Genomic DNA, 22,944 nt, shown 5'->3' with positions numbered 1-22,944 from the left:
TGTAGGATTACATAATTAGGCTCTTGCTCACTGCTGTCTACCATGACCACCACAGTTCTTTTCTCAACGTTTGCTCCATTCCCGACTCTTTCACTCTCTGTTTCTCCAGAAACACGATTCGATGACCTGTATTCTCTTTTGTGCGAGCGCTATTCTGATCTCCCTGCTTCAGAGGACTTGAGAATTTCATCTCATGCTGGATCTGTCCCTACATCTGACACCCTCCTCTCTGATATTCATGGACGAGATGCGACTCTCATCACGCTAAAACTTATTCCCCGACTCCGAGGTGGTAAAGGAGGTTTTGGTTCGCAGTTGCGTGCCGCCGGTGGTCGTATGAGTAGTCAGAAGACCAGTAACAATGACTCGTGCAGAGATCTTAGTGGACGCAGGCTTAGTACCATCAAAACCGCGAAAAGGTACGTCTCCCTACTACTGCAGGGTTTAATGTATTGACCATGTTGTTTTAGGCTCGCAGACTACATGGGAAATGAAGATGAACGGAAGAAGGCCCAGGCTGAGGCCAAAAAAGCCAAGCTAGAAACACTCGAGAAGAAGATTGCAGCTGCATCAGGGGATACGGAGACTGTTGCTGGCAAGAAGCACCGGTTCGATGACACAGAATACCTTGAGGAAAGTAGGGAGATCGTCGACAATGTCAAATCTGCGGTGTCTGCAGGTCAGAATACCGCGTCCACTACATAGTGTTCGTGCTGATGTTTCAATTTGCAGGTCTCATGAAGAAAAAGAAGAAGATGAAGACGAATCACATTTCCAGCTCACCTGAGTCATCCACTCCTCCAAAGGATGCGGTCGCGGAGAAAGTGCTGAAATCGCCAGCTCCACCTATTGCAGTGCCTACAGCTATCACTGTCGGAGTCGCCAGCGCGTAGTCCTTGCCCGTTGATATATCCCTTTGTAAATTACGTAGTGTATGGATAATGTATCCTCGTTGTGACCATATGAATGGAATCATATTAGCTTGTCGGTATTATTCGGTTCCCTAACAAAGTGGTCTGTTTCCAGTGTCCTGCCTGTCAGTCACAGTCGTTGACTGCAATTCGTGGGGAAGCTAGTTCACTGTCAGCTGGCGTTGCTTCGTTGTCGACGTCCAATCATAATAACGTGATTGTACAATATCCAGGATGAACGCGTTCAGTTCAAATTACATCCATGGGAAAGTCACTAGTCACTGAACGTATCAATACATAAACGTTTGAACATTCTTAACGCTCGTTGATCGGCAGAACACTGTCCCTAACAAAGTGGTCTGTTTCTCTTACACTTATATTTTGAGTCTCAACTTGTTGCAGGTTTTTCACTCACTGTGTCAAATACTTGTGATGCGTCTTCCACCGCGCATGCCCAGTAGAGGGTACCTGCAAACAGCACGGCTCTTCGCTACCAGCGTACCCACTCCCCGAATTCCCCAGACTATCATTGAAAAAGTTGTTCAAAAGTACTCAGTCAATCTCCCCGATGGCAAAGTTGTCAAAGCGGGCGACTATGTCATGATTCGCCCGGAGCATGTCATGACCCACGACAACACTGGCCCTGTCATATCCAAGTATGCTTTTCTTCTTCTCCTCTCTCAAATCATCGTTCATATGATGTGCACGTAGATTCAAGTCCATAGGTGCGAAGAAAATCGTTGATACCCGGCAGACGGTGTTCACCCTCGATCACGATGTTCAGAACAAATCTCCCAAAAACCTTGCAAAGTATGCCAACATTGAAGCATTTGCACGCACACACGGGATTGACTTCTATCCTGCTGGCCGCGGTATCGGGCACCAAGTCCTCGTAGAAGAAGGCTATGCATTCCCGCACACCCTCACTGTCGCCTCTGATTCGCATTCAAATATGTATGGAGGTGTTGCTTGTGTGGGTACACCCATCGTGCGCACAGATGCAGCAGCCTTGTGGGCTACAGGAAAGACTTGGTGGCAAGTCCCTCGTATGGTCAAGGTGGAATTTCGAGGAAAACTTGCCCCAGGTGTCACCGGCAAGGATGTGATTGTCGCGCTTTGCGGGTCATTCAACAACGATGAAGTTCTTAACGCTGCAATCGAGTTTACTGGGGAGGGCGTCCCTGCGCTTTCCGTTGACGACAGGCTTACGATTTCGAATATGACAACGGAATGGGGCGCCCTTGTAGGCGTTTTCCCTGTCGACAACACACTTCTGAGCTGGTACGAGACTGCATTGGCAAAATTAGAGCAAAGGACATTCGCCTCCAAGTCAATTCCGCCTCCACCAGAACACCCACGTATCAATCGCCGCCGTCTTGATGCTCTCCGGGCAACCAACCTTGCGTCCGATCTCGGTGTCCAATACTCCTCACATCTGATCTTCGACCTCTCTACCCTCGTCCCGCACGTCTCCGGTCCCAACAGCGTCAAGGTCTCTACCCCACTTCCCAAGCTAGAATCCCAGCAAATTGCGATCCAGAAAGCATACTTGGTTTCATGTACCAATTCCCGCGTCTCTGATATTGCTGCAGCCGCGTCTGTTGTTGAGGGCAAGAAGATTGCAGAGGGCGTCGAGTTCTATGTCGCAGCTGCGAGCTCGGTGGTACAGGCTGAGGCGGAGAAGTTGGGACACTGGAACAAGTTGATCGCTGCAGGTGCCAAAGTGCTCCCAGCAGGTTGTGGGCCTTGCATCGGGCTCGGCACTGGGTTGTTGGAAGAGGGTGAGACGGGTATTAGCGCCACGAACAGGAATTATAAGGGACGAATGGGGCACCCTAAGGCTCAGGCGTACCTTGCCAGTCCTGCAGTAGTTGCTGCGAGCGCTGTCAAGGGGTTTATCTGCTCCCCCAACTCTCTTGACGCAACCTCGCTTCCTCCTGCAGGCGCACTCACCTTCTCCATCGCTTCTGGCTCTTCGGACGCGGCAGAGGTTCCACAAGCAGAAGAACCCCTCTTCCCTGGCTTCCCCGCAGCCTTTTCTGGTCGCTTGCTCTTCGCACCACAGGATAACCTGAGCACGGATGCACTATACCCCGGAAAATACACATACCAAGATGATATCACCCTCGAACGCCAAGCACAAGTAGTTATGGAGAACTACGACCCGTCATTCGCAGGCAATGTCGCTACCATTCTCCCTTCACTCTCCACATCAGATGAAAGCACCAAGTCCGGTGTGATCTTAGTATCGGGGTACAACTTCGGTACTGGGTCCTCTCGCGAACAGGCTGCTACCGCGCTCAAGGCAGCCGGTGTGCCACTCGTCATTGCAGGCTCATTTGGCGACATATTCAAGCGTAATGCCATCAATAACGGTCTTGTCTGCCTTGAATGTCCTGAGCTCGTCGCTGACCTCACTGCGACGTACGCCAAAGGCGGCGCACGTGGTGCAGGTGGACGTGAAGGCGAGCTCACAGTAGATAAAGGGCATGAGATACGTGTTTCGATGACGGACGGGAATGTCACTCTGCGTGGTTCTGATGGAGAAAAGAACTACAAAGTACGCACGGTTGGTGCAAGCGTGCAGGAGCTGTGGGTGTGTGGTGGGCTCGAGGGGTTCATTCTCAAATCCATACAGCATTCTTGATGTAGTGTTTAGGTGAAAGTATCGTATGCTTGTATGTACATCTTGTACTTATTCGTTACCGGAGACATGCTATGTAACATTCAAAGACAGCATAGTCTGCAAGCTGCTTCCCGGTGAAGACGGTCAACTTCTGGTAATCTCTTCAGGCCTCACTGCATGTACACCACAACGAAATTTGTTTTTTGATCCTGTAATGCAATAGAGAGCCTCGGGTGCGAACCGTTAGATACACGCCAGTTCTCTCCATTCCGCCATCCACTTAGTGCACTATCATGGGATAATGACCCCTTCGGAACGTCTACTACTGCAAGTTCTCGAAGAAGTTACACATGAGATATGAGTTACGACAAGATGGGTGCCTTTCTTTTGAAGAAGACATTCTCGAATTTTTGTCCGAGGGTACTGCGTGCAACCAAAGTGACAAATCCGATGCCCGTTCTGAAATTAATTGCTTTGTATACATACCCCGACTCGTACTGTCAAGGCTAAATCATAATCAATATCAAACCTTCATGAAGGACCAGAGTCTCAATAAGTGGCCCTCGGATCATAGATTGGAGTTCCAAATGCTTCTGCTATCATCAGGTCTCCCTGCCTTGTTCTGGCCATTGTCATCGACACCATCGAATTTCTCCTTAAGGACAGCGAGCTTCGAACGGTATTCATCTATGCCGATGTAGGCACCACACACGCGGCGCTTACCGTCAAAAGCGGATCGGCCATGAAGCACACGATGGTTATCAATTGCTAGAGACGATATTAAGTCATATGGCAGGCAGACACGGATAGGACTTACTTAATACAGTGCCGGGAGTGAGTTGGACCCAATACTCTGAATCAGGTTTCGTCAGGAGTTCGTTCCAAATCTTGATTGCTTGATACCTGAGGTTTAGATGAAGTAAAGTGAAGTTATCTGACCCACGCAGTGCACTTACCATTCCTCCACTTCGTCTGGTGGCAAGTGGCTCATCACGCTTCTGTCATCGTTGTTCCACCGTACCTGCACGAGTTCTTTGGTGTTCGGGTGATATCGTAACGGGGGGTACATTGCAGGAGGACTCGGAGTGTACAGTGCTGACGGTTCTCCTGCTGCATGGGCTGGAATGGGCACACGAGAAAGGAGATCATGGAACTTCGGATGTAGCTCTTTCATAAGGGCGGCGACATAGAAACCATCTACGAGAAGCGTTGCTCCTCCAGAGCCTTCGGTATGTGATAGGAGATGGAAAAGTTGAAGACCGCAAGGGTCAGTCTGTGCTCACAATCAATCAGCAGCGCAACGAGAACTACGAGCATGTCCCATACAAAATAGGTGTTATCAGTGTGTGCTCCTAGTGCCATTGTGGTGTACGCGGTATCTCCCTTTGAAAGATCAGCAGTAAATTCCCAAAACTTCCCATCTAAGCGCATTCAGACCAAGAGTGAAGGAACAAGGAAGGAGGGCGTACACTGGGTTTCTCTGATGAAACCGATGCGTTCGCAGAGTTCCTCTGTGGCCTCAGGTGTTGCGGGGACCCCTGAGACGAAGCAAAAGCCAAACATTTCCTGCATGCGCATGAGACAAGCACCTAAAGCTCTCGATTTACGCACAACGTTCGTCAGCCACTTATGCAATCCCTTGTCGTCCATGATCTCGGTATAAGTCACAGAGGGTGGGGACTTCCCGATCTTTGATCCCCAAGGGACTTTCCTAGTGCACGATAAGCAGAAGGTACGGATTATGAAAGAAAATATCACACCGGCTTGGCGTTGTTTGAAGAGCTGGATCGTATGTGTTAGCCTGTAGCCATGTCCATGGGTATACCGATGAGTGAGATTCAGTGCTAGTTCCGGGCCCTAAGTAACGGATCAAATCGAGTTGAGAATTCAGTTGAGCCAACATACAGACAACTTCGAGGCCATCTGTGGAGCCTTGTATATGTATAGGTTTGATATCAGCTGGAATCTGCGGAAACGTTTCTTCTTAGTATAGACATCATCACCATTCTGCTGCTGGACTACCTCGAATGTGTTGAGCAGTCGCTGCTTTGTTATCGGGTGAAAACAATCTGGGCATCTGCAGTGGTCGCGCAACCAGATGTGGTGACTGACAGTTTGCACGTTCAGATCAGAAATTACTACGAGGTAGAAGGTCCATACAATCTAGACCAATGCTGTGGGCCCCAAAGAATGGATACTTTGCGCTCACCAGCGTTAGCAATAGGAATATCACTGTGAATTCTAGGCTCTGTGACGCCCAACTGCTCCGAAGAAACAACTTCTCTAGTCGCTGGGGAGGAGATGGAGCGACTTCTAGTCAGCGATCCGAGTGTCCAGCGCGATCCAAGTGTACTAGAGATCTGATTATCAACCATAGAATGAACCATGAATGACAGCCTAGAGATAATACGACATACTATCAAAGATGATGGCCTCCCCGGTGCCGCAGATCGAGAGAGGTATTTCACAGTACCATGAGGCCAGCTCCGAAGCGGAATGTGCAACCTCGTGAAGCATACCCTGAGCATTGCTAGCAACAATAAATACCAGAGCACAGGACAAATCGAAGACAAGGTACACGATTTCGTTCAGGTTGGTCCGACCCGACTGTAACACTACATTAGTACGTCACATTCCCCAAAGTGGAACGAACGCCCCTGAGGTTGCTCGACTATTTGGAGTTGCTAAAAGGCAAAGATCGAAGACATGGCACTGTGGTCAATACTGCCGTAGTCCACAGATATAAAGAGAGATAATGGTAGTGCTATATCAGAAATGGCAGCATAGCTAGATACATTGTGTTGTTTTGAGTTCGCTTTCCGGTACTCCGTTTTCTTAACAGACATCACGTAGATAATATTGATACAAAGCATGGCGAATAACTGTTTTTCAAAGACGGTGTCCGATGTTAACATGAACAGCCTTCACGTTTGTATAGCTGAAACAAAAGGTCAGTGGAAGCCACCATACCGCTATGTCTTGACTCACTGTTCCAAGGCATATTCGCCAAGCTCACGCCCAATGCCTGACTGTTTGAAACCACCGAACGGAACGCTCAATTCGGTGGAGTTGTGACAATTGATCTATGCCCATCAAATCATCAGCAGTCCTAACACTAGCTTGCTCGTGCTCACCCATGCGGTACCAGCTTCGATACTATGCGCGACTCGAATCGCTCTGTCTATGTCCCTGGTGAAAACAGAGCAAGCAAGGCCATATAAGGTATCATTCGCTTGCTCAATGGCCTCTGTGATACTTTGTCAGCACTCGGATACATCCGTAGGGGGATGTCCTCACCCTCTTCTGTGGTGAACTTGATGATCGCGGCCACGGGACCAAATATCTCTTCCTGCACGATCTTCATATTCGGTTTGCACTCCGTGAAAATGGTTGGTTGGATAAAGTAGCCCTGATTCCCATGGCGTTCTCCACCGATATGAATGGTTGCGCCCTCCTCTTTGCCAGACTTGATGTATCCCATGATCCGCTAATAGAAAGTAAGCAGAACCGCTCACTGGTACATTAGGTGGGCGCTCGCCTCAAATTGCGTCTGCGAAACTTGTGGACCTTGGTAAGTGTCTCTTGCAAATGGATCGCCGACTTTCAAAGACAAGGCATGCTCAGTGAACGCTTTCAAAAATTTATCGTATATTCCTGCTTGTACGAATATGCGGGAACCTGCGGTGCACGCTTGTCCGTGATTCATGCTGTGAGGAGAGTGAGCAAGGCTCGGCTACGATGCAGGTGACATACAATATTCCATGTGAAACCCACTTCACGGTCTGCTCCAGGTCTACATCGTCGAATATGACGCTGGGGCTCTTACCGCCAAGCTCGAGAGTGACCTTTTTTAAATTGGTCTTAGAAGCGGCTTCCATGATCTTGCGCCCAGTAAGTGTGCTCCCTGTGAAGGCTATTTTGTCGACGGTCATGTGTTCACTGAGGGCTTGACCCGCGGTGCTACCGTATCCGTTGACAACGCTGATGACACCATCAGGGAAGCCCGCTTCAACAAACAAAGGACAGATACGAAGCGCAGTCAATGGTGTCAGCTCAGAGGGTTTCAGGATGACAGCGTTACCCGCTGCTAGAGCTGGGCCGATCTTCCACGATAGCATCGTAACTGTTCACGTCGTTATTCGCTCACTGAATATGGATTAAATGAACATACGAGGAAAGTTCCAAGGAATGATCGCGCCCTGTGATATGCTGAGCTCCCATGTCTTCACCGCACGATGAAGTGAGAGTACGAACCACAACTCCAATGGGCTCGTGACGCGTGTAAGCCAGTTTCTTTTCGTTCGTCTATCAGGTGGGTATAGATTAGAATTGTCCCGAAGGAGACACCAGGTCTTTCTAACCTCGATAGTTTTCCCTTGAATCTTATCCGCCCATCCCGCATAGTACCTTAGGACAGCGATAGACCCGGTGATATCAGCATTCCGGGCGATGTTGAAGGATTTTCCTGCACATAATGTCACATCACGAGCAACATATCTAGCTGAAGTATCACCCTACCTACGTCCAAAGCCTCCAAGGCAGAGAATTCGTCGGCGTTAGCTTGGAGGAGGTCTGCAAGTTTGTTGAGCATTCTGCCCCTTTGCGCACCAGGGACCTTCAAGCCCCAGCGCTCTTTGTAAGCCTTCTTTGCGGCCTGAGCGGCAATGTCGATATCTGCAGCAGTTCCAGCGGCGACTGAGGTTATGACCTTTCCATTGACTACATCCGCTGTCAAAGTTGATTAGGTATAAGCGGTTGATTAACCTACCCGGATTCAGGACCCTAAGTCGGCGAGGCATCAGGTAGACGCTGAGTACGGTAAAGATAAGCACATACTCGATCGTGCCCTTCTCTATGGGTTCAACAAACTTTCCATTGATAAATAGGCCAGTAGAAACCGTCGAGGTGCCCTTGTAGGTCGGTGTGTCAAACTGATAAGTGAAAGAAGAAGACATAGTTGGGTGGCGTGACCAGGAATCGAGCTCCCAGTCCTTTATCTTATCGAGGAGCCTATGCAACAGTGCCACGAGTGAGTAAGTTGTAACCGAATGAACGTGCGGCCCGAGCTCAGAAGCTCGCAAGTCACAGTTCTATTTATAAGGCATGCAACATGCAGGCTGATGCAGCATGCAGCTAGCGTTCTAGTGCTGGTCAGTACTTCCCGACGTCCTCGATGATACATTCAAACATTGATAATTGTGAAACGACGACTGCAAGTCATATATTCGAAAGCAAGTTGCAATCAATGAAGAGAATTTCGGGTCACTGTGTCGTGAGAACTTCAACTTGGCGTGGACAAGTTGCACCGCAGCTGTGGCAGCGCTCACTTACACTATATAGCACCTCCGCAGGCTTCTGCAGGTCTGGCATATCCTACGTACGCGACGTGCCATGCCTGCACATTATGCACCGCTACCAACCCAGCAGTCATTGCGAGATGCTGATCGTGAACTCAATGACGCCTTTGAGTCCGATGGCGATGATGAAGATTACATTGAACGCCCACCATCCAATCACCAGCGCGCTGATACCCTTTCCTACGTCGCAGATCCCCCAAAAAGCACGTCATGCAGTACAACAATTCCTGGAACATATGACTTTGAGCGGAATTACGATTACGACCGCCCGCCCCCTGGTTCTCCCCCGCAGCTTCTAGCAACTGCTTTGCCCAACGATATAGGCAATTCAAATGGCGAATTACCAACATCTCCTTTAGGGACGACATTACCTCGACCATCATTCTTGCGCAGGGCAGTTGGGGCCATCTTACCTACTCACTACGTCCGCGTACCGACCCATGAACCGCCCACTGGGGTGAGGGGTGGAGGGATACAGAATGATGGAGTGTTCTCAAATGTCGTCGTCAAACCCGTATCCTCGGTACCAATACAAGCTGAGGATGGCACCGTCTACATAGTCCCTGAGGAGACGCAGAACACTGCTCCACCCGTATGCCTACACTCGTTTTCTGATATACCTTACCTCATTATTTTTGAAGTCTTATGCGGCAGCCCAAGCAGATACTGTTCCCCCGTATTGGGATACAATTGTGCACGCTCCTTCTGGAATGGATACCGATGCTGGGATGATCGTTGGCGATCTTCCCTCGGGCTCTATCCTCGCATTCATTTCGAACCTCTTCGTCTCATTTTTCTTCCAGTTTATCGGCTTCCTCCTCACATACCTTCTCCATACTACACACGCCTGCAAAGTTTGGCTCGAGAGCTGGCCTTGGACTAACATTGATTCAATATGGCTTTTACTCTCGTTCTGCGACAGATAACATACTTCCCACGCCTGATGACAAGGGCGCTCCTGATGTCCTCATGCTATCCGCCCCGCCTTCACCTTCGGCTCCCATGCCTCAGGACAATACTGTTGTTCTCAGCATGTCTTCACGAGAGTGGCTATCGTTTCTTTTAATGACTCTCGGTACGCGTTACCTGTCTTCATTTTTTTGCCGTTTACTTACCCCGTCTCGCAGGTTGGTTTTTGCTCCTTTCCTCTTTGGTCGGTTTCTGGCGTGTGAAGAATTGGGAATCTGCCATCCGCGCCTCAAATGCACACGAACCCCAATCACCTGAGGATATCGCTCGTGACATCGCGGCGAGGAGAAATATTGAGCAGGCGTTCAATATCGCACCGCTTGAAGAGAGTGAACACACGTCTCTCGGCTCGCCCTTTATAGTCGCGACGCAACAGGAGCCTGCAGAACCAAATTTGCGTGCTGCACATCTATTGTGATGACCCCGTGGTATTGTATAGTATACTTTTGGATCTGACCTTTTTCATTCGGGATGCGAGAGAGTGATGCAAGTGTCAGAGTATAATATCTTCCCCTTGCGATACCATCACCGGTTGCTTTGCCTAATTAATTATCCGAAGTGCATTGTAAATTAAAGTATGAATATTTCGACCAAATTTTCAAGCTGCAATTTAACCGAAGCTCGGAGGTTGACAGACACGACACATGCAGAATGATAAGATGGTAGAAGCGAATCACACTAACGGCATAATTAAGTGGTATCCATAGCATCGTCTCCCCCCTCCTCTTGATGGGACGTCTCCTTCTCCTTCCCCTTATTACGGCGTTTCTTGCGTTTGCGAGATGGGGGCCCTGTAACACTCCCAATCATGCGTCCAAGTGAATGGCCAGCATCTTCTGCTTGTGCCTCATTGTGAGAAGAGTTCGCACCGACAGCAAGAGCTTCTTCCAATTTTTTGTGGGCCTTCGGCCGTAGCTGCACCTCCTTGAACCGGATACGTCGTTCAGTGACGCCGACGTGCGTTAAAGCTCGCGTGTGTCTTTCGGAATCATCTAGTTGATCAAGAGAAATGTCAATTGACCTTGATGGACAGTATATTTACATACTTTTTCCTTCCGTGAACAAGAGCTCCGAACCAAGGAGTGTATCGTGCCGACCCCTGAAGAAGGAGCCAGAAAGCTGCAGAAATGGCGTAGGCGTATCCAGGCCCTTTTTCGCCTTGTAGCGATGCCTATAATATATGAGGTCTTGTGCTTACTACAAGCCTATAGGTTGAGCTGCTTGGAAGTAGAGTTGGCTCAACAGTACCAAGATCAAGCGTGACATAGAATTCTTCGTCGTCTGATGAATACTCTTCGTTGGGACCGAAGGATTCCACTTGGCGATACCCGGTGAAGGGGCATGTGGTAGCCATAATGATGATGGTGGCGCCTTAGGCCTGTCGTTGTAGATATGATATTCAAGTGAGGACGTAAAAAGTCTTCAGAATTATCCTTAGATGGTGTTGTTTGGATCCAACGGTTTTGCCAAACAAACCATTAAAGATACGTGCTACTTATTTGAAAATCGTGTCGAACCTTGATCAATGTCATCCGTGGACTGCCACTGGAACTTCTGAAGGAGATACTCTTGTTCATCGTCAACAACGTGCCAGACTGTTCTGTCCTTTTATATGGAGGATCCTACGTTCTCAGCCATTATTCCAACTTTCCCATAGTCTTCACCCGGGTGTGCCGATGATCTCAGGCAGTGGCTGATCCGCCCCCGAAGAACCCAGTATCGAGCTAAATCTACGATGGACAAGAAGGCGTTTGGTGCGAATGGTAAGAGACCGACTGTCGGATATGGCCAAAACTGGAGCACGGTTGGAAAAGAATGGTTGAAAGCGTGGCTCAGGAAGAAGAACTCTGATGCGCAACCAGATGCCCGTTGTCAAAAATGTACAACGATGGGTCAGACGTCAAGAGATTCTATGCACCAAATCTCCGTCATCTACGCATCATCAGGCGATGGGCAACTGATTTCCAATTCTCACCTAGCCATACCTGCTGAAAGACACTTCCTTCCAGGCTATTCGCTTCACTTTAGGAAGTTGCCCTTGTCTGGAGATCATCGTTGTAGATTCAATTGCGAATACACCGGATGCAGACGCTACCAGTTATTCGGCTATGCATTTTTGCCTTGAATCGATGATTCTCTCCATCCTCGCGGTGAGGGCGGATTTATCGAAGTGTTCAGTGGAGTCCATCTTTTCCCAGTGAATGAGTATCAAAATTCATGGCGACGCTTCCAACTACTGCAACTTGCAATCTCAAAGCGGTAGACTTTTTATGGAACGCCAGACCACAGTGCTCTATATCAAGACTCGGACCCTGTCTAGTAAGGCAAGTGCTTATTCTGTACTCCGAAAACCCTCTGTAACCGTTGGACCCTTGCCAGCAGCACTTTGAACATATTCACACGGTATGTGAGACACCGTAGTCCGATACGGCGATGTCAGGCATTCCAGGATCACCGGAAGAATCCGGACGAGGTGTTCTTAGTGTTTGCTCCTATGTTTTTCCGCTTCCTAAAATGATTCTGAGACTGGAGGGGTACGCATGGTGCCTTCTGGTACCTTCCGGCGGGTGTTGACTGCACACGGAACGGGCGGCGTCACCGCGAACGACAACCGAATATATCATGGGAGGCTAACCAGGCGCTGCCCTGAGTTTCACATAGCATAGATGGCCAAATACATACCATCATCGTCGGCATACAAAGATCCTGATTGAGCACCCTCAAGGCTCCCACCTCACGTGTCATGGACAGACAGGACGCATACGACGACCCAGAGACTCCATTTATCCCTACGTTCCGCATCAAACTACAACCAACTAAACGCAAAAAGCCATCTCCCGGAACGATCTGCGCTGCTCTGGCAGGCATCTCCTTGCTTAGCTTTGGATTTCTTCTACTCAAGCCCTTGAGCCATCTGGACACACAGGATGCGCCTTCGTATTCTGCCGCCTTCAACTCGCAGCCATATGTCCAAGGTCCACCCACCCAACGCTTTCGAGGTCAGTCAATCAACGAAAATGTCCCTCGCATCTCACAAATTGGTCTCAGATAACCTTCGTAACAACACAAAATACATTACATCGTGGACTTCAGCTGGATGGAGTACGTCAACTCCAGCCAACTACTACTTGCACCTACTGATCTCAGTTACTTGTTAGCGAATGACGTGATGACCTATGTAAGTCAATGATCCACTTCAAACACTGACCCGATTCCTCACAGATACTAGGGCAATTTAATTTACCTGGCACTGATAACAGAGCGTATACCTATAATTGCGAAATTCCTTTCTTCTCATATCGACCCAAGTGAACCTCCATTTGCTTTTGGGGAAATAATTGACGTCCCTCGGCTTAGCCAAGCCATAGGCATTCCCGTACTTGAATGGCACGAAGTTAAGGACCCAGAAAGTCAGGTTCTCGACGATATTGGTTGTTGGAGTGTTTGGGAAAGCGTTGAAAACTACAAGGAGGATCCCCGTCCACGGGAAAGTCCCACCATAGACCGGCTCAAGCTCGGTGAGACAACTCCGAATATTCCTAACTAGTGATTAACTGCGTGGACATCACAGATATCTCGTGGACGCGAACCCCAGATTGGGTCAAGCTGACACCTCCTGGCATAATAGACGATCACGCATCCTTTTGGTCCCTTGCAACGCTTGCCTTTCCGCAGGGTCGCTCGGACAACCTGGGATTATCAAATCATCCTTCTCCTCAGCATCAGGTTTCCCTCCCCCCGGACGACCAGTTGCTATGCTTCGATTTCCTTTACTTCATAGGTGCCCAACAGCCATGGGAATGGGAATCGGATTATTCCCCTGCATGGAGATTTGTAGGCCAACACATGCGATGGAATGCAAGCGTAGAAAGGCTTGCCGATGCGCATGCCCGGCGCGCCATGAATGTGCCAGTCAATGAACCAACACCTCCCGTGAGTGGAATTTTCGGGTATAGGTTGATCTGCGGATCTAACATTGCATAGTATATCTCTATCCACGTACGGCACGGTGACTTTGGCGATCAATGTCGTAGTGTTCCTTTGGATCAGTGCTTCGCCTCGTTGTCTATCATTGCACGCAGGGTATCCGAGGTGCAAGAGGAACTTCGCACACAAAAAGGGATCGAGGTCACACAGGTTATCATGACGAGTGATGAGCTTGACCCGGAATGGTGGTCAGGGGTCAGGGCGTTGGGCTGGACGTGGGTAGATTATGCGACAGAGCGCACGGCAGAGATCTATGGAAAGTGGTGAGCCGATTAAATGTCATCTTTTCATTCATGCTAGACAAAGTTCCTGTCGTCAGGCATCCGGTGTTCATCGATGCCATCATTCAGTCGAATGGAGCGGGCTTCGTTGGCACTCGTGGCTCCACGATGTCCAATCTAGCTCGTCGCAGAGTACAGTCGTGGCATAATGGACCAACTCGGATCGTCCAATGGGGGCGACCGGGTGCTGATGACCATTGATGTAATCGGAATGCTGAGATGGAGATGACCTTACGCCGCCAAAACTATTGGCCGAAATGACCTCCATTTGTCTACCACGCACCATCGCTGCATGGGCCAGGGTTCGAATTCACAGCCGGAGGCAACAAACGCTCAATATATTTATTCGTTTATAGTACTGGGACCGAAGTCCAGTACCCAATCACACATTTCGTTATTTACTGCCCAAGTGTTGAGGACACTCCCCCCGACTCACCAGAACACAGGACTATCTTTTCCCGATTTGTAAACTCTACTCGGGTCAAACCGAGTCACACTACGAGTATACCATACGTACTGTCATTAGACAATGACAACAAACGAATCTTAATTTTAATTTTTTAGAAATAAATTGAGCCGTGACCATCTCCTAAATTCCATTGTTAATGGAGTTTAAGAGGTGCTAAGGCAATACTTCTGCAGACCGCATTTTCCTATGAAGGTTAGGGGCAGCCTAGGTTGTGTTCAGCTTGCAAAGATCAACGTTAACATCGAATCTCTTAGTATTTGTTGTCACCTGTGGATGCCAAATACTGGAAGGTGACAAGGCGCCATCGGTACTGGCGGCATAGGGGCCTGTGCCATCCGCAACTTATTTATCCTGGTCATATTCCAAACCAGATGGTGTGACACGTATGGCGCTCAGCTACCAGTGACACATTTTCACCTAGTGGTTTGGGTTCATTCTTCCAGCTTGTATGCAAAGGTACGCCTGAACTCACGGATTGGACCCGGGAAGAACGATGTCGTGGTGGATAAAAGAACTTCAAGGAAATGCATCTCCCACCTTTATTATTGGACGGTGTCCCGTATTGGAAGCAATGCCTTCTCTCCTTGCATTTACTCCTTAAAATTTGGATGTCGCCGAAGCTCGCCGGAGCAATAAGCGTCCGTGACGTTCTGGTATCCGTGAGCCCGGCATGCGAAAATGCGCGCTCGTTCTACTCGGCAACGTTGCGTATTGACGACGCCACAACGAAAATTGAACAGAGAGTGAATGTCCTTGATCATTACAATCCATACTTAATATACAAACAAATACCATGCATCTATGTTCGAGTCATTCCCGTCGCGAATGAGATCTCATCCATCTAACCAATCTTTCAACCTCAGCAACTTTTTGATCATAAGACATCTGTACAGCACCAATCAGTACCTCGATCACTAACACGAGATAAGAGAAGGGACGTACACGTAAAAACTGGAACAGCTTATGATCTCTCGAATGTTGTCTTTCGGGACGAATTACCTTTGATCCATGAATGTTAAGATGGGGATCATTGACATGCTGAGGGATACACCTGCCAGCAGGTGGAATAGAGGCAGCAATAACAGACAGGTAGGATGAGGGAGATGCACTGGCAGAATTGTAGATGACAGTCGACTCCGCGTGCGCATGGTAAGCCGTGGAAGTAGAGGAATAGATGGTGGTACTCTCCATGAGAGGAGTTTGTGAAGTTGCATAAACGGCTGCAGCGTCGACAAACATCTCCATATAGTGGCGGGTTACTGGTTCAGGAATGACGGGTGGTTGACCCAACCAGGTTATGTTGTTCCATGCGCGAACAGGCTTTGGTGCTACAATCTGGAAGTGGGTGCCCATATTGCGCAGCGGATATATTGGTGGCTGGCCAATAGCTCCATAGTTATGATGATCGCCGGTTGGGATATGGACTTCATCATCTTCCCGACGCCATTCATCCCATTCAATCCAGTCGTCTAGGTGAGATTGCTCATCATCGTCCCAGGGACATGTGACTGCAAATAGATCATTTTCGTATCGAATGCATTTGGAGGACTCGTTGCATTGCACGGGCGTGGACTGAGTTGAGCGAATGATTGAGGCAGCCGGTAAATCCTCGTGGATAGCCTCCATGACAGCAGTAAAATGATCCATCACAATATCCTGCTCCTTTGTTAGTGCATGCCGCCAGTAATTCACGAAGTAGTCCGTGTAGGTAGGAGTGCGGTCCGGGAAGGACAGGTCAAGCCAGTTGGAGGAAAGGCTAGCAAGAGCATTCAGAGTCAAGGGGTCGCAAGCGCTAGCATCTTCAAGCAGAACCATAGCCGCCTTCCCTTTGGAAGGGCGTCCGCGCCTAGCACGCCTGCGCTTAAGTTTCTGGGTAGAAGAGTTGCTGGAGTATGCAGAAAAACGGGAGGTGTTGGGCGAAATGTCCCGAGTGACGGTGGAGAAGGAAGACATGACCTCAGCGGCGGAGACACTAGACCCGTAGGCAGAACGTAAGGGAGTGTAAGTCGGAATTCTGGAGCCTGCCAGAAGTGAAGAGTTGCTGCATTTCGAAAGCCATGGATGAACGGAAGTTGAATGAATATGCAAGATATCTGGAGTCGCAAGTCAAGCTATAAAACGATTCGAAAATAAGATTGCAAGATTATATACTACGACCAATATGCACGGCATTAAACTGAGACATACCAGCGACGTCATGATTAGAATTGAATGGACTGTGGCCCAGTAAACCACCCCCTAGTCAGAATCATAATCACTCACCTGAGACATCCGCACTTGCACCTAGGTGCATAGTCTACACCCAATAGCTTACCTAGTGGACGTAAAGGAACGACTGTATCCATAGTCTGACCATGATGGGAGACTGAAAGTAAGACTATGAGTGCAAGTGCCAGCCTGAGCCTCGCCTAGGGAGACTCGGGATTTGGCGGTCGGCATGCTCCGCAAACCACACACCCTAAGTCGAACTTGTCATCAACCTCACAAGTTTTCTTCTACCACCATTTTCAACCAATCGTGAATCTGGACCACATGATTTGAATGTCAAATGCGCTACATGTATTGTTCTAGCGCCTAGGCTGCGTTGTATGAGAATCCTTTTTCAACGTCATCGCCGAGGACTCAATCACACCCTCCACTTTCTCATATGCTGCAACAATTGTACGATATCCACGATCCACGGCGCCTCGTGGACTGCTACCATCTCACAAGGACTTATGGCGCCACTGAACTGTCGGAGGCGAGTGACCAAGAGGTGGTATCAGATCCCTTAACGCGCATTAGTTTGTCAATCGTCTGGCATCCAACTTGTATGTTTCATAAGTTGGTAGGAGGCGTCCTATTCGGAACCCTTTCAACCATATTGCGAAACACCTTTCTCGGCAACTTGTGTGTTTTGTCTACCAGAGGCATCGCCCCAACGGACAATAAATGCTGATAAAAAATTCTTTCTTGGCAAGGGCGAAATCTGAGGGAGGTGGTGAAAGTCTCGATATTCCAGAAAGACAGATTTGGCCTACTAAGCATCCCTCGAGTAAGGCGCCACAATCATACAGGCTGGAGGTTGCATTGGGGCGGACAATTTGAACTAGATTCAGGCTGGTTCAGTTACGTCTTATTTCAGACCACTGGTTTGCGACGCATAAAACATACAATTAACATTTGATATATACCACATCTTCATTTTACCATGGGCATCGGTTCGGCTTAAACGGCGCTTGCCTTCTCGAAATTTATCAACGCCCAAATCGACACCTTCGCGTCTGTACTGCCAGCAATCAACCACCGACCACGGGCATGCTTTTCCTCGACGGTAATTTCATCATCGTCATCAGAGAAGTCATCCTCCTTCAAATCTCCACAAAGAGGTACACAGTCAGTATGAGAGGCGAACGTAACCGCCTGGCATCCTTGCTTGTGGTGCACAAGGGTTCCTAGCAACTTCAATGTCTTCGTCGAGTATAACCGCACTCTGCGTTATAAGTTAGCTCAATGCAATGATGGTATGATCATCTGGTCGACTGACTTGCCGTCCCATCCCCCAATCGCACACACCCTCCCGTCGCTCCGTATGGCAACAGCACCATTTCCTGGATGTTTGGTCTTGAATGCAGTTCCTGCTGAGGTGGATTCTGAGGCCTCTTCCTGGGTCTTCTGTTCAGGATTTCAGCAAGTAAACTCATGCAGAGCTACCCAAACACCAACCAGAAGATCATATCGTCCCACTAAATGGTCCGCTGACACTGTCAAAGCAAAGTGCGGTCTGCAGAAACCGTCATAGCCATCACTTAGAACGACAACAATCCGTCAGAATCCCCACAAGAATGTTACATGTTTCAACGAACCTGATTCTACATGAAGTCTGGATTTCCAAACGACCTCCCATCCCCGGCCCTCGACGGTCGGTTTGTTCTCAGGTGCAGTCCGCTTTCGCAGGACGACACTTCCATCTTCGTATGCACATAACAGGCGCAGCTCTCTTGCCGACGTAGAGGATGAAGGTGCGGAAGACGTAGAGTAGAAAAGATGCATTGACATGATGATTCCTGACTTGCTGCCCGACCTGCCATCCGAGAAGGCTGTTGTGGAGGTGTCCAGTGGATCACCTATGGCAGCGTGGAGCCTTTGACGCGATGGAAGTGACCAGATATCTGCCTGGTCAGTTCATACTGAGATTACGCCGTACCATACACCAGAGGGATTACCCACAAGAGCTGATTCCACGAGGTTCGGAACGGCAAGTAGACCTTCCTGCGCGCGCGCGCCCCGCTAGTACAAGGAGAGAGAACCTGCAGTAGTTAAGAGCGTTGACATCCATAGAGTAACATATCGTTGGTGTTGATAGATCTGACAAAGTTGCAGGTCCTTGTCTGATGGAAGCGGACTCCTCGGGCCGTACCCAGACGTGGAGTTTATTATCCCTTCCATGTCTAGTCACAGCATGAGAAGAAAATGCCAGGGCAAAAAAGATAGCAACTTACGTTATGATTTGAGAGCCCCATTCTTCAATGCCCAGCAGTGAGTCAGTGTGAGCTTTCCATGATGCGAGTGGTCTCAATGAGCGCGTGGAAGTGACGATGGCTTGCCCTGCGCTATCTCCGGAGTAGATTCTCTCGTTGTCCGTAGAAATGAACAGAGTGCTCACTGCAGTGGAATGTGAACGTAGCAGATGAATAGGTGAAGGTGCTGGCAGAGCCATACCAGGCACGGCGCGGAAGTTGCCGTGCCCGTTCAGACTGGCATCATGAAGGAATCCGACTCTGAGACCTTTTGGAAACTGGCCATGGCGACCTCACGCCCTCCAGCTCGTTGGATACCGGGGAAGAATTCTGTAGGAGAGTCTAGCCAGGGCATCCGAGTCTGATTCGGTTATGGTCTTCTGATAAGTCAACTCATCTGAATCCATAGCCTACGTATTGAAATACTAGTGCCGCGGCCCGCCACAGCACGTATCGCCACACGTTGCCTTGATAAAGATGCGATAACATCAATATCTCCAGCGCCTTTCACAATGCGCTCTCACTCCCTTGTGGCAGTTCTGAGCCTAGGGTCAGCAGCTCTAGCACTACGTGGCCAATTCCCTGCCAACACTGCTGACGAAACCTACATTCGGCCATTGGATATTGTCGACTTGAATGTACCCCCATATAGTTCAAACACTGAGCAATGGAGGTTTGAAGAAGGCCCTCCTGAGAACGCGACAGGGAACTTGATATTCGACACTGTCCATTCATCCCTGCAACATTGGCCAAACACTCGGTACCGTAATGGTACGTCTCCGCTGCTTGCTAACACTGAAAAAACGCCTACCTTTTTCGTAGGACATAACATAGTACCAGGAGTAATTCCAACCGGTACTTTGCTTTACCACGGCACCGGTCGCCATGCAATACCCACTAAGCCCGACTGGATCGCTACAGACCCAGAGCATTCCATTGGTTTCGCTCGTGGAAGAGATGGCTGGCATCTCACGCTGGCAGTAACGCGACCTCTCAAAGTCTTGTACTTTGATGGAAGTAGTGCTGCTAAGATATCCGAGGGTACAATGGATACGCAGGATATAATAGCTTGGGGAGAAGTGCAGCCTGAGCGATACTTCGATGAAAGACGACGGATTCAAGATCTCTGTGGGTGGGGAAAGGAGTTTGGACTCGATGGTTTCGCGAGGTTAGCGACTCATCTCGCTATGGTGTATAACTGATTATCAGATTTCTAGGATGGAAATGGACTTGTGCGCATCCTTTCGATTGTGTATCGCAGTTCCGACTGATGACCTTCTAGTGAAGTTATGTTGTGCGATTTTACAGCTGGTGTTGAGGTAGTATCTTTCCTGCATGTCCGACTTTTACCGAAGCACGAAAACCTTTACCTTCCTCGCCTTCCCTCCCCTCCCCGCCTTCCTTCGCCTTCTTCCCTTCGCCCTCTTCTTCCACCGGATTCTGAACACTGTCAGTATTTTCTTTCCGTGTTCCAATACGATTGACATTTTACGTGCCTGGGCGCAGGGATTCGCGCATTTGAAGTCATGCACTCCGGCTCGTGGCACAATCGCTACCCAGGGGATTCTCGCATTGTACTCGACCTGACTGGTCTTGTCTCACTGTATGATATCGCACTAGCACCTTCCCTCGTCCCAGTTCGCGCGGGTCTTGAACGATGGGACCACCGCGTCCTTGGAATCTCGTCAGAGGATTTATCGCAGGTGAAGAGAAAGCTTATTGAAGTTATTAGTCTGCCACACCCAGTGAACAGCGGCATTGACTGGATGACCCTTATTCACGTCATCGTCGATCGATATGCGGATCGACTCGAGTTGACGGAGCATCTCCTCAATTTCACCTCGTCAGACTCGCAAGAAGTCCTTCAGCGAGCGAAGCTCACGCAAACCCAGCTCCGTATTATGCTTAGGCCATATCTATCAGATTCCATCATCGTCCCCAGCACAGGCGCTTCAGGCGTAGATGCTTTGGAGTGGGCTTCCCCAATTTTCAGGCTATGTGCCACAACACACACTTCCGTGATAATGAACCAGATACCCTTCATGACACCCTCTGAACACCTGCTGCTGAAAGCCGTTAAGGAGACAACCAGAGAAATCTGCCGTGTCACTACGAAAATGTGGGCTGTGGGTGTCATGAGCGGGCTCGACACTCTTTTCCCCATTGAACTCAATGGAGAGCCTGATATCGCCCAAATAATGAATGATTGGAAAGAAGACATCCAGAAGCTGATGTCTTGGTTAGACTGGAGTATATGGATTAAATGCCGACCTGCCTGCGGCCCAGAGGTGGGATCCAAATAACTTCTTTACTAGCCCACCGGACTGAGTATGATCTACTTCCAGGAGATGTGCTATCTTCCTACTTGGCCCGAAAACGTCCCCAGGCCAAAGGATCTACCTCGTCCTCCGTGGGACCCGCAGAATATCACGGACACTTCAGAAGCAGACTATCTTACTGAACCTCCACTCGAAAACGAAGATGGGATTTTCTCCTTTGAGGCGCCAACGGAGGAATGGAGGAAACCTCAACCGAAGTGCATTAGGCGCCTCTCGCCGTACGGATTTTGATCAAGATGGGCCTTCACATTGTTCTTGCAGTTGTGAGTCATCTGGACGTACTTTTTTTCTATTAGCCCCAGTCCTCTCGAGGTTTACGGACGGGTGCTACTGCCACTGGTGGAGTGCAAATACTGGTATACGCATGCGGTACAACATCTAGCGAGGATATACAGTGCAGCTGTACCGTGAGGAATTGATGTTAATGAACTGTAGGTGAAGCATGCCTGCACTGCAAGCTCTGTACATGATTTCAAAATGGCCTGCTCAATCTGGCGGGCGTAACAAGGGAAAACAACAAACCAAGGTTTTCAGTTCGATTATGTATAACAAAATTTGATCAAGAAATCACAGGGTCGCTAGCGTTGAATGAAGATCATTCCTTTGGCAGGCGAATTTGAGATATTAATAGATGGCTTCATAATATATTTGATATTATTGAGGGCCGGACCTTTGTATAATTAAGGTGAAGATGAGAGATGTTGAATATTAGTGTTTTGTCTCACGAACTAATATTGATGTTGAGGAGAGGTAGTCGACACGAAAAGACTAGAGAAGCTTTAAGAAACGAATCGAGTTGTTGATTCGGAACTTCGGTCTGGTCTTGCCAGAGCGCAAGAGGACTGGGCTGATCACGTGATCCGAGAAAAGCCGAAGCAGAGATTCGGAATCGAAGAGATCAAGAAAAGACAGACCTTCGGAGAGTGATCTGTCTGAGAACGTGCGTAGACCGAGGGGTCCGAAGAACACACGAACGCTGACCATGGGTGGACAAAAATTGTCGAGCGACGCGCAAATAAGGATCCGCGCAGAGAAGAAGAAAGCATTAATGGAGGATTTTCACATGGGCGCGCTTACAATTAAGGCCATATGCATGTTTCACCCGTCAACGTTTCAACGTTGCAACACTCGCGATCCGCTCTGGGCACGATTGTCTATTGCACTTCCGGTATTTAGGCATGGCTCGGTGGCTATTCTGTCCACATGTTGCTGCGCGCTTTTTGCTGTTCAATGTTAACGCGTGTTGTTGCAACGGTCTGTACATGTCTATCTCTCTGCCATGAAATTGTCATGCTGGTTTATCCGACATCTCGGAACGTCAACTTTCCCACGTTTATGTCTAATTGCGGTGTACCTGGTTCAGCACCTCAAACGTAGTAAGTATGTAGCTTGCACCCACTGCGCACAGCTACCACCCGAAGGGGATCTCTTTTTTCTAATAACACTTTACTCTTGCATTTATGCGTTTACTAGTTCTCCGTAGGAACATCCGATGAGTGTCGGAGC

The 22,944-nt window shown here is 49.0% G+C and overlaps 10 protein-coding genes across 10 annotated transcripts; 5 read left to right on the top strand and 5 right to left on the bottom strand.

The window, feature by feature from the left end:
- Nucleotides 1–21: 21 nt before the first annotated feature.
- BJ212DRAFT_1338189 (telomere stability and silencing-domain-containing protein) lies at nucleotides 22–994 on the top strand. The gene is made up of 2 exons (XM_041335000.1): nucleotides 22–419; nucleotides 471–994. The coding sequence occupies exons 1-2, from the start codon at nucleotides 43–45 to the stop codon at nucleotides 703–705; spliced, it is 612 nt and encodes a 203-aa protein (XP_041196258.1). The 5' UTR covers nucleotides 22–42; the 3' UTR covers nucleotides 706–994.
- A 367-nt stretch (nucleotides 995–1,361) lies between these two features.
- BJ212DRAFT_1265807 (uncharacterized protein) lies at nucleotides 1,362–3,558 on the top strand (the record flags this gene model as incomplete). The annotated part of the gene is made up of 2 exons (XM_041330517.1): nucleotides 1,362–1,567; nucleotides 1,623–3,558. 2 exons carry the CDS (start codon nucleotides 1,362–1,364, stop codon nucleotides 3,556–3,558), a joined length of 2,142 nt encoding a protein of 713 aa, XP_041196257.1.
- A 186-nt stretch (nucleotides 3,559–3,744) lies between these two features.
- BJ212DRAFT_1338185 (uncharacterized protein) lies at nucleotides 3,745–6,123 on the bottom strand. Its single transcript, XM_041334999.1, has 11 exons — nucleotides 5,955–6,123; nucleotides 5,698–5,897; nucleotides 5,560–5,644; nucleotides 5,443–5,503; nucleotides 5,298–5,394; nucleotides 5,149–5,248; nucleotides 5,007–5,103; nucleotides 4,864–4,958; nucleotides 4,494–4,810; nucleotides 4,355–4,440; nucleotides 3,745–4,305 (listed from the first exon to the last, which is right to left on the bottom strand). Exons 1-11 carry the CDS (start codon nucleotides 6,063–6,065, stop codon nucleotides 4,106–4,108), a joined length of 1,449 nt encoding a protein of 482 aa, XP_041196256.1. The 5' UTR covers nucleotides 6,066–6,123; the 3' UTR covers nucleotides 3,745–4,105.
- On the bottom strand, nucleotides 6,124–8,797 carry BJ212DRAFT_1338174 (putative 1-pyrroline-5-carboxylate dehydrogenase). The gene is made up of 12 exons (XM_041334998.1): nucleotides 8,374–8,797; nucleotides 8,306–8,319; nucleotides 8,056–8,256; nucleotides 7,899–8,002; nucleotides 7,792–7,842; nucleotides 7,709–7,736; nucleotides 7,291–7,660; nucleotides 7,076–7,244; nucleotides 6,835–7,024; nucleotides 6,672–6,784; nucleotides 6,526–6,620; nucleotides 6,124–6,475 (listed from the first exon to the last, which is right to left on the bottom strand). Exons 1-12 carry the CDS (start codon nucleotides 8,490–8,492, stop codon nucleotides 6,427–6,429), a joined length of 1,503 nt encoding a protein of 500 aa, XP_041196255.1. The 5' UTR covers nucleotides 8,493–8,797; the 3' UTR covers nucleotides 6,124–6,426.
- Nucleotides 8,798–8,928: 131 nt separating this feature from the next.
- BJ212DRAFT_1297603 (uncharacterized protein) lies at nucleotides 8,929–10,281 on the top strand (the record flags this gene model as incomplete). The annotated part of the gene is made up of 4 exons (XM_041332619.1): nucleotides 8,929–9,486; nucleotides 9,536–9,679; nucleotides 9,750–9,969; nucleotides 10,022–10,281. 4 exons carry the CDS (start codon nucleotides 8,929–8,931, stop codon nucleotides 10,279–10,281), a joined length of 1,182 nt encoding a protein of 393 aa, XP_041196254.1.
- Nucleotides 10,282–10,766: 485 nt separating this feature from the next.
- BJ212DRAFT_1240391 (uncharacterized protein) lies at nucleotides 10,767–11,193 on the bottom strand (the record flags this gene model as incomplete). Its single annotated transcript, XM_041329580.1, has 3 exons — nucleotides 10,767–10,855; nucleotides 10,910–11,012; nucleotides 11,062–11,193. Coding segments are annotated over 3 exons (324 nt in total), but the record flags the coding sequence as incomplete, so codon positions are not given.
- A 1,133-nt stretch (nucleotides 11,194–12,326) lies between these two features.
- BJ212DRAFT_989644 (uncharacterized protein) lies at nucleotides 12,327–14,779 on the top strand. The gene is made up of 7 exons (XM_041344521.1): nucleotides 12,327–12,862; nucleotides 12,912–12,965; nucleotides 13,022–13,041; nucleotides 13,093–13,381; nucleotides 13,435–13,796; nucleotides 13,848–14,113; nucleotides 14,170–14,779. The coding sequence occupies exons 1-7, from the start codon at nucleotides 12,607–12,609 to the stop codon at nucleotides 14,330–14,332; spliced, it is 1,410 nt and encodes a 469-aa protein (XP_041196252.1). The 5' UTR covers nucleotides 12,327–12,606; the 3' UTR covers nucleotides 14,333–14,779.
- Nucleotides 14,780–15,340: 561 nt separating this feature from the next.
- Nucleotides 15,341–16,996, bottom strand: BJ212DRAFT_1338160 (uncharacterized protein). The gene is given in 4 exon segments (XM_041334997.1): nucleotides 15,341–15,485; nucleotides 15,543–16,572; nucleotides 16,592–16,693; nucleotides 16,863–16,996. 4 exon segments carry the CDS (start codon nucleotides 16,943–16,945, stop codon nucleotides 15,411–15,413), a joined length of 1,290 nt encoding a protein of 429 aa, XP_041196251.1. The 5' UTR covers nucleotides 16,946–16,996; the 3' UTR covers nucleotides 15,341–15,410.
- An 811-nt stretch (nucleotides 16,997–17,807) lies between these two features.
- Nucleotides 17,808–19,299, bottom strand: BJ212DRAFT_1445575 (WD-40 repeat-containing protein; the record flags this gene model as incomplete). Its single annotated transcript, XM_041338134.1, has 7 exons — nucleotides 17,808–18,072; nucleotides 18,127–18,254; nucleotides 18,306–18,363; nucleotides 18,442–18,755; nucleotides 18,810–18,851; nucleotides 18,877–19,030; nucleotides 19,082–19,299. The coding sequence occupies 7 exons, from the start codon at nucleotides 19,297–19,299 to the stop codon at nucleotides 17,808–17,810; spliced, it is 1,179 nt and encodes a 392-aa protein (XP_041196250.1).
- Nucleotides 19,300–19,611: 312 nt separating this feature from the next.
- BJ212DRAFT_1265348 (uncharacterized protein) lies at nucleotides 19,612–21,669 on the top strand (the record flags this gene model as incomplete). The annotated part of the gene is made up of 6 exons (XM_041330481.1): nucleotides 19,612–19,870; nucleotides 19,922–20,267; nucleotides 20,317–20,331; nucleotides 20,382–20,548; nucleotides 20,606–21,387; nucleotides 21,445–21,669. The coding sequence occupies 6 exons, from the start codon at nucleotides 19,612–19,614 to the stop codon at nucleotides 21,667–21,669; spliced, it is 1,794 nt and encodes a 597-aa protein (XP_041196249.1).
- Nucleotides 21,670–22,944: the final 1,275 nt, after the last annotated feature.

This window comes from Suillus subaureus (genome assembly GCF_016647635.1).
Source record: "Suillus subaureus strain MN1 chromosome Unknown BJ212scaffold_7, whole genome shotgun sequence".
Taxonomy (NCBI): domain Eukaryota; kingdom Fungi; phylum Basidiomycota; class Agaricomycetes; order Boletales; family Suillaceae; genus Suillus; species Suillus subaureus.
This window is presented reverse-complemented; position numbering and strand designations above follow the sequence as displayed.

Excerpts from the sequence above, each read along its gene's own strand:
- BJ212DRAFT_1338189 (XM_041335000.1), top strand. The coding sequence starts at position 43 with ATGACCACCACAGTTCTTTTCTCAACGTTTGCTCCATTCCCGACTCTT. Across the intron at positions 420-470 it reads ACCATCAAAACCGCGAAAAG|GCTCGCAGACTACATGGGAA; the intron begins GTACGTCTCCCT and ends ATGTTGTTTTAG.
- BJ212DRAFT_1338185 (XM_041334999.1), bottom strand. The coding sequence starts at position 6,065 with ATGCTCAGGGTATGCTTCACGAGGTTGCACATTCCGCTTCGGAGCTGG. Across the intron at positions 5,898-5,954 it reads GGAGGCCATCATCTTTGATA|ATCTCTAGTACACTTGGATC; the intron begins GTATGTCGTATT and ends GTTGATAATCAG. Across the intron at positions 5,104-5,148 it reads ATAAGTGGCTGACGAACGTT|GAAATGTTTGGCTTTTGCTT; the intron begins GTGCGTAAATCG and ends ATGCGCATGCAG.
- BJ212DRAFT_1338174 (XM_041334998.1), bottom strand. The coding sequence starts at position 8,492 with ATGTCTTCTTCTTTCACTTATCAGTTTGACACACCGACCTACAAGGGC. Across the intron at positions 7,245-7,290 it reads TGGGTTTCACATGGAATATT|CATGAATCACGGACAAGCGT; the intron begins GTATGTCACCTG and ends CTCTCCTCACAG. Across the intron at positions 7,025-7,075 it reads TTTCGCAGACGCAATTTGAG|CGGATCATGGGATACATCAA; the intron begins GCGAGCGCCCAC and ends ACTTTCTATTAG.
- BJ212DRAFT_989644 (XM_041344521.1), top strand. The coding sequence starts at position 12,607 with ATGGACAGACAGGACGCATACGACGACCCAGAGACTCCATTTATCCCT. Across the intron at positions 12,966-13,021 it reads GTGGACTTCAGCTGGATGGA|CGAATGACGTGATGACCTAT; the intron begins GTACGTCAACTC and ends GTTACTTGTTAG. Across the intron at positions 14,114-14,169 it reads GCAGAGATCTATGGAAAGTG|GCATCCGGTGTTCATCGATG; the intron begins GTGAGCCGATTA and ends TCCTGTCGTCAG.
- BJ212DRAFT_1338160 (XM_041334997.1), bottom strand. The coding sequence starts at position 16,945 with ATGGATACAGTCGTTCCTTTACGTCCACTAGGTAAGCTATTGGGTGTA. Across the intron at positions 16,694-16,862 it reads TGCAAGTGCGGATGTCTCAG|ATATCTTGCATATTCATTCA; the intron begins GTGAGTGATTAT and ends TTGCGACTCCAG. Across the intron at positions 15,486-15,542 it reads AGCTGTTCCAGTTTTTACGT|ATGTCTTATGATCAAAAAGT; the intron begins GTACGTCCCTTC and ends GGTGCTGTACAG.